We start from the raw sequence: 7,998 nt of genomic DNA, 5'->3' as shown, positions 1-7,998 counted from the left end.
CCTGGAACTCACTCTGTAGACCAGGCTGGCCTCGAACTCAGAAATCCGCCTGCCTCTGCCTCCCGAGTGCTGGGATTAAAGGCGTGTGCCACCATGCCCCAGAGGACAACTTTCAAAGTCAGCTCTCTCCTTCCACCATAGGCTTAGGGAATGGCGCTCACGTGGTCAGTTATGGGGGGCACTTTACTGAGCACCATATCCTAAGCACCTTCCCAGCCTGTAGTGTTAGAGTCTAGAAACAGCTCCTACCCACAGCTGAGACTGAAACCCCAGGCAGATCTGTGCCCCTTGCAGCCTGGACTTCCACAGTTCCTGCCTCTGCAGGGCCAGGCTGGGGAGGCAAGCAGCTGGAGCACAATCAAGTTGCTCCCTGCTCTCTCAGCTCTGTAAGTGAACTTTAACAAGAAGGCAGACTTGTAAGCACAAATTCTGATAAGGAGAGTTTTCTGTATCACTCTTTAAATGAACTCGTTTACGTCAGAGATGACGTCAAGCAAACAAAAATGGCAAAAGCAATCAATCCAAATGAAGAGACAAGAACAGTGTGTGCATCATACCTTGCTTCTGAGGTTGGGACGGCTTCCCCCTTCCAAAATGATGCTTTCCGTCTCTCTCAGCCACAAAGCCGGAGGACAGTGTCACGTTACTGGGCTGGTTTCTCATTTTCTTAGCATGTTTTCTTTCCTTCGCATTAGACATTTCTAGAAAGAAAGCAATACACTTAATAGAGGGAGAGAAAACTTTCACTTCAAAAATAATGAATTGCCAATGTGGTTGCTCACATCAGCATCTGGAAAGCAGAGGCAGGAGGCTCTGGAGTTCAAGGTCATTCTTCAGCTACACAGCATGAGGTCAGCCAGAACTACCTGACAGACCCTATTTCAAAACGCAACAAAGAATACAATTTTAAAATGAGCCAGTAATATGACTCAGCAGGTAAAGGCAATTGCCACTAAACCTGAATTCAGTCCGGAGACCTACACAATGCCAGGAGAGAGCCTACTCCCAAAAGTTGTCTTCTGATACCTACACGCCCATCAAGGTATACTCCTAACCCCCGACACAAATAAACAAGAAAGGCAAAATAATAATAATAATAATAATAATAACTTTAATAAATATTTATATAACTCAAAGTTTGATGATCTGTTACCATATTAATCTATAGCAGGAATCCAAAAAAAAAAAGGAGAGAGAGTTCCATGAAGTCACTCATCTCAAAAGAAAGTGCTGCTGCACGCCTATAAACCCAGCACTCAGGTGGAGCGGGGGCTGGGCAGGGGAAATCTTTGAGGTTCAGGCCAACCTAGGCTGCACAGCAAGTTCCAGGCCTCCATCTTGGGCTTCACTGGTTTTGTCTCAAAAATAAAGGAACAGAGTTTCTTCATGGAACTTCCCAACTGGCAGATTTTACACTGCCAAATAATTAAACTACATACAAACGCTAATGATGCATAAAATGAGGTAAGATCACTAAAATTAAATTGCTTATAATGCTTTATCTTGGTTCTTGGCTGAAATAAAAAGATTGGGATAAATTATAATTAAAATATTTGAGTCCAAGGCCGGGCATGGTGGCGCACGCCTTTAATTCCAGCATTTGGGAGGCAGAGGCAGGCAGATTTCTGAGTTCAAGACCAGCCTGGTCTACAGAGTGAGTTCCAGGACAGCCAGGGCTACACAGAGAAACCCTGTCTCAAAAAAAAAAAAAAAAAAAAAAAATTTTTTTTTTGAGTCCAAACTGAAGATAAATTACTGGTATTTTCACTCAGACTTCAAGTGAATCACATAAAGGATGAGTGCAGCGAGAACCGGACAGGTTTGCTTAGGAGTCCCACACCTGGACCAACATCCTCCTTTATTCATTGAGTCAACATGAAACACTTGTTTTCTTTTTCAAAATAAAATTCATAATATGGCTGACTAAAGATGTAACTTTTAACAATACCCTACACTATGTAACATAAAGACTTGAGAGGTTATTTTAATAAAAATATGTATTTCTGTATGTGTTTTTCCACAACTACACTAGACAACAGTCTGAAATGGAGATTGTGAACCTAATGGATGTTCATGTCAACAAGGGACCAACATAGGCATTTGGCATAATTCATAAAGCCTGAGACAGGCCCTGGAAGCCTTCACCCCATACAACAGCCATTAATTCTTTTGCTGATGGAGTCCAGGCTAAAACGTGCACTGTGGAGATACTGAAATAAGAAAAACTCAGAGCAGCAGTTACCAAGCCTACATTTCAATTCCTTACTATTAGAATATTCTACCAACACATAAACTTCATGTAGACAACAGCAAAGAAAGTGGGTTACTCTTGTGCCTAATAGAAAAGGTAACCAAGCCACTAGTGAGAAAATTCCTCAAGCTGATGAACATTCTGAGATTCCATCCAGGCTCAGCTCCATTCACTATTCCTAAAACTCAAAATCACTGGAGACTAAGAGCACATATGAAATATTCTATACAGGGAAACTATGCAGCCTCAGGGAAAGCCAGTAAGAAAATGTCAGCTGTCGTTTTTGTTTAGGAATCTACTGTGTGAACAACAGGAATCAGAACTCAGGAGGACTAGAATAGGCACATAGGTAGAAGAAGATGGAACCAAATAGACTGTGGAGTCCAAGCAGGAAGCTCATGTATTCCAGCATGAAGTCCTAAACCAAGAAAAAGGATCTCATGAAGCAGGGAAGCAGTCCCTCAGCATTACATAGGACAAGATGACAGGGAATAAAGAGGATGTTCTTACAGTGCATGTTGACAGAGGGTCATGGGTCTGACTTCCTCATTGTCACTCTGCACTTAGCAGACTACCATAAACCAAGTACAGGATCAAAACAACACAAGTATTGGATAGTCACACTCACACACAAGTATTGGATAGTCACACTCACACACAAGTACAGGATAGTCACACCTACACACAAGTATTGGATAGTCACACTCACACACAAGTACAGGATAGTCACACCCACACACAAGTATTGAAGTTTGACTATAAAGCAAACGTTAACAAGGTAAGAAACACTGAGCCTGCAACTACGCTCCTTCTGACATAGCATGAGAACTGTATGTAGCCTCAGAGCTTCTTCAACTGTGGATTACTACCCCATACAGGGTCATGTAGCTGAATGTGAGGTAATGAAAAATCTAGCAAGAACAATTCAGAAGTCAAATGTGTAGTGAATCCAAGTGCTCTGGCAGTGTTGAGCTGTGCTCTACCTAGACTTCACTACAGCCTCAGTTCAGCAGTGACCGCCCATGCTTACACACCATACAACACCAACACGTACTGCCTGAAACATCTCAGCCAAGATTCCAGGCATGTTTTTACTGTACATACAGGTTTATGCTCTTGAGAAACAATGTTAAACAGGCTGGTGAGATGGCTCAGCGGCTAAGAGCAACGGCTGCTCTTCCAGAGGTCATGAGTTCAACTCCCAGCAACCACGTGGTGGCTAAAAACAATTTATAGGAGGATCTGATGCCCTCTTCAGGCAAGCAGATATATATGCAGCAGAGCACTCATACATTAAAGAAAATTAAAGAAAAAAAGAAACAATGTTATAAAAACAGGCCTAAAGCCAGCGCAGGCCTTTAATCCCAGCACTTGGGAGGCAGAGGCAGGTGGATTTCTGAGTTCGAGGCCAACCAGGGCTATATAGAGAAACCCTGGCTATATAGAGAAACCCTTTCTCAAAAAAAACAACAAAAAAACACAAACAAAAACAAACAAACAAACAAAAGGCCTAAATGTCTCTTAAACTTGTTCTCATCATGTGCCAAATGAGCACATCTTCGGATGTGCTGGGCTGCATTGTTTGATTTCAAAAACTAGTTTGAAATTGAGTTGCTAACTTAAGTTTTATTTTTTTTTTTTAAATCATTAATTTGTGTTTGGGATTGAGATAGACTTTTCCAACAACTGGCCCTAATCATAGTTCCGACTGTACTACATATTTAGGCAAAATAGCATCTCAGTACTGACTTACAAAATCAAACAAATCAGCTCTGGAAAAAACAAAAAACAAAAAAAAAAAAAAAACCACTTTAGATGCTTTATGTCTTGCAGTATCAAATACTCTACCAAAACTCGACTTTATGAAAAAAATAAACATATACACATCTTAGAGAGTAAAAATTAGATTTTATCTTTCTCAAAAGGCAAAATTACACCAACTACACTAAAGAATTGTTTTAAATACACTTCCTTATGATATAGTATCGGTTACTGATTAGTACATCTTCTTAATCTTAATCTACCCAGATTCGTTAGTGGGAAAGTTAGGGGAAGATGACTCGCCTCCGGAAAGCAGACCCCAGTCTGCTCAAATCTTGAGGCGATCATGCATAGAAAGGAAGAGCGGGATGGCGAAAGGTAGACAACCCCACACCTTTGCTTGGTTCCCCGGAATGACCCATCCCTGTCCTTTACCGGACCCTGAAAGGGATACAAGCGCATTCCCGGAGGGGATTCCGCCTGGCAGGGCAACGGCAAGCCTAAAACGAGCACAGGAGCCAGGCTCTGGACTGCAAGAGGGCCCGCCCGGGCAGCATGGACCTCCGCCGCAAGCCGAAGCCGCCACTGTGGGCAAGCCCCCACACGAGGCCCCCGCGAGCTGGCGGCCCCCGCTAGGCATTAGCGCCTCACCACCAACCTGCCAAATGTTCCGAGGGCTTCGCCGGACAGAATGACAAGGTTCTGAGACCCCCTAGAAGCTCCCACCACCGAGGGTGAGCGAGCGAGCTGAGGGCGCATGCGCAGCACGGCTTCTTCCTCCACGTGTCCCGGAGTCACTTATGAACTACAATTCCCATCGGGCCGTGCGAAATCGCACGGGGCTGTCCCTGAACCAAAACTCTTTTACCTAGGGCTGTCTGGTCAGTGGACAAGAGTGGGTGTAGTTACTTACCATCGTTTCTTCTTCTGAGGGTCTTCAAGAGGGAAGGACTAGCATGTCGTCCATAATCAGAAAGGTGATCAGCACCACAAAAGCCCCGGCGGCCATTGGTGCCTACAGGTAATGTTTCTTACCGTAGCTCTGAAGAATCAGGTAGGTGCGGTGTTGCAAGTTTGGAGCTCTGGCCTCCGCTGGTCGGAGCAAAAGAGTCTCAGAACCACCCCCTTAGAACGCGCGGAGAAACTGAGATCCGGAAGAGTACAGTGCGTCCAAATCCCTCAGAGAATGGGGGAGCCCTGGTGTGACCAGAAGCTTGCACTCCTAGGATCTTGCCCCCATCTGGAGCTGCCGTCCCCAAAGGCGAGCTTGCTACAAGCTTTCTCTGGTTAGAAGTGGCATCACCCCAACCCCCTTGTCTTGGTGGCTTCTAGTTTTGGTTTATGTAACAATTTTATTAAGATAGAATAAACAACCCATAAAATTCTCATTCTGTTGGTGGGTTCAATTCAGTGGCTTTTACTACGACGCCCACAAGTTGTGTAGCCATCAACACTCTCTACTCTCAAAGCATTTACATCCAACCTGAAATAAGGTTTATGCCATTAGCTTTTATTCCACATGACCTCTTCCCCCAGCTCCTTACAACCAACCATTTATTTCCTCTCCATCACTGTAGGTTTTATCTGTTAAAGACATTTGCTATAAAAAGTATAATACACTGTTTGGTCCTCTGTGACAGGCTTCTTTTACTAGCATGAAGTTTGATCTAACCCTTTCTTAACTTACAAGATATGCTTGTCTCATTTGGACAGTACTCAGCAAATACCTGTATGTCTATCCTAGTTTCGATAACATGTAGGAATGTTATGATGCTTATGAATGGTTTATCCATGCCTATTTACCACTAATATCAAATGCAAGTAACACCAAAGGTGATCTTCTGAGATTACCCTATATACTAGAGCTAGCCATATATGTACTGGACAAAAAAAACAAAAACCTACCCTTTGGCATTTATCTCCTCTTACCAGAAGTGCTTTTAAATAGAAATGGTACTTCCTTTTCACTTCCTTCTGTGGGTGCTACGAAGGACAGGGTCTCGCTTTGTAGCTCAGACTAACCTAGAACCTGTTATCTGTTCTCCTATTGAGCATTCCTAGTGCTGACGTGAGGACCAGCACACCTAACTTAAAACCTTTTTCCTCAAAATACCTCAGCTTTAAAAATCACTGGATTATATTTTATGTAACTTTCTCCTCTCTAACTTCTAAGTCTTCACTAAAATGTATCTGGAGCCAATTCCTTTTGAAAAACTCATCTGACACAGTGTCTCTTTGCTGTCAATCAAAACTGAAGATTGTCTTCAGCTGCAACATTAGTAATGTAGAAGATGTGTAGTGCACGCCAAGTATTTAACTGATGCAAAAATGTATAAGAAGTAATCCGACATGGTTATATATAGGTCTTCACCTATATAAAAGAAAAAGAAGCAGTAATTTAGCAAATGCTATATAACAGGCACTATGACAACCACCTTTAAGTTGTCTCTCCATTTTACAAATGGACAGCTCAGCCAGGTGTGGTGGTGCACGCCTTTAATCCCAGCACTCGGGAGGCAGAGGCAGGTGGATTTTTGAGTTCGAGGCCAGCCTGGTCTACAAAGTGAGTTCCAGGACAGCCAGGGCTATACAGAGAAAAGCTGTCTCGAAAAACCAAAATAAATAAATAAATAAAAGCCCAGCTCAAGGTCAACCTTTTCAAGGAAATATAGTGTGCAAGTGACATCTTGGCTTGAACTCAAACCCTAGCTCCCTTAATATCGAGAGAAATAACAGTCCCATGTATCAAAGCAGTAATTATTATAATAGGATTGGGAATGGAACTTAATGGGATAAGAAACCAAATGAAAGGGGGGAAAACTGATTCTGATTTGAAGCAGAGAAAGAAAAAAAGTTTTGGAGAAGCTCCCCGTATAAGGTTGTCGGGTTAAACGTTAAGTGTTGGGTTTTCTGTTTTTCCACTTTTGATAGTGTTATGAAGTTTGGCTCCTCAGTTAATTAGTTGCAGACTGACATTCCTACCGGAGGACACAGAGGTCAAAGAATACACAATGTAGAGATTTGGATGAGATAGTTTTTCAATTGACCTTTTTTTTTTTCTCTCACACTGTATACCTGGTGTTTTATAACATTTTCATTGAAATGACTTACTTTCACTTAAATTAATTTTAAAAGAAAAGGTTATCAAAATACTCTAAATAAAAAACAATACAATAGAAAGTAACTATTTTTAAAAATAACTCAAATGGGGGCTGGAGAGATGGCTCAGTGGTTAAGAGCACCAACTGCTCTTCTGAAGGTCTTGAGTTCAAATCCCAGCAACCACATGGTGGCTCACAACCATCTGTAACTCCCTCTTCTGAAGAGTCTGAAGACAACTATAGTGTACTTACATATATTAAATAAATAAATCTTTTTTTTAGAAAACATTTAAAAAAATAACTCAAAGAAAAAGTATTAATTCCAAAATTCTATGAGCATACTGCAGTTGGCTCAGAACCTTGAGCCTGCTCTCTTTGTTCAAGTGTTTCTGGCTGGGGCTGGAGAGATGGCTCGGCAGTTAAAAGCACTCTCTGTTCTTCAGGAAGCCGAGTTTGGTTCCCGGCACCCATATCAGTCCGTTCACTCCCATCTGTAACTCTAGCTCCAGAGGATCTTCTGGTCTCCATGGGTATGTGCACAGGTGGTGTGCATATACACGTGCACATAAATAATCATAATAATTTCAATGTCTTTCTGGCCGAGGATGGATATAGCTCGGTAAAAGACCATGCTGAACATGTATGAGGCCCTAGGTGTGCACCACCAGCACCCAGCTACAACTCCATTTTTCAAATGTGAGAGCTGTCATATACTAAGTTGAATAATTTGCCAAGGTCATTCCACTAAGTAGTTTAATACAATTTGAAAGTGTAGTGGTCTCCAAGGCTCGATCTGAATGATTTCATTTGTTGTTCCCAACTTAGAAGAATTGAAAGAAAACTAAAAAGTGAAGATATGATTCCCTGTCTGTGGGTGACTTTCTG

General features: G+C 42.2%; 2 protein-coding genes across 3 annotated transcripts in view; one reads left to right on the top strand and one right to left on the bottom strand.

Annotated features, from left to right (window-relative positions):
• The window catches only part of Pop1 (POP1 homolog, ribonuclease P/MRP subunit), a 36,510-nt gene extending 31,740 nt beyond the window's left edge, over window positions 1-4,770 (bottom strand). Inside the window, exons 1-2 of one of the 2 annotated variants that reach the window (XM_021216687.2) lie at window positions 4,671-4,770; window positions 558-701 (exon numbers count right to left, since the gene is read on the bottom strand). In XM_021216687.2, the coding sequence (XP_021072346.1) occupies window positions 558-699 (142 nt within the window). In that variant the 5' untranslated portion in view covers window positions 700-701; window positions 4,671-4,770. The remainder of the gene's footprint in view (window positions 1-557; window positions 702-4,670) is intronic. The other variant, XM_021216686.2, reaches the window with a different exon arrangement.
• Window positions 4,771-4,845: 75 nt separating this feature from the next.
• Rida (reactive intermediate imine deaminase A homolog) overlaps window positions 4,846-7,998 on the top strand; it is a 15,730-nt gene continuing 12,577 nt past the window's right edge. Inside the window, exon 1 of the mRNA XM_021217245.2 lies at window positions 4,846-5,033. Within this exon, the coding sequence (XP_021072904.1) occupies window positions 4,969-5,033 (65 nt within the window). The 5' untranslated portion in view covers window positions 4,846-4,968. The remainder of the gene's footprint in view (window positions 5,034-7,998) is intronic.

This window comes from Mus pahari, chromosome 17 (assembly GCF_900095145.1).
Source record: "Mus pahari chromosome 17, PAHARI_EIJ_v1.1, whole genome shotgun sequence".
Classification (NCBI taxonomy): Eukaryota; Metazoa; Chordata; class Mammalia; order Rodentia; family Muridae; genus Mus; species Mus pahari.
Note: the sequence above shows the minus strand (reverse complement) of the source record. Positions and strands in the feature narration are given on the sequence as shown.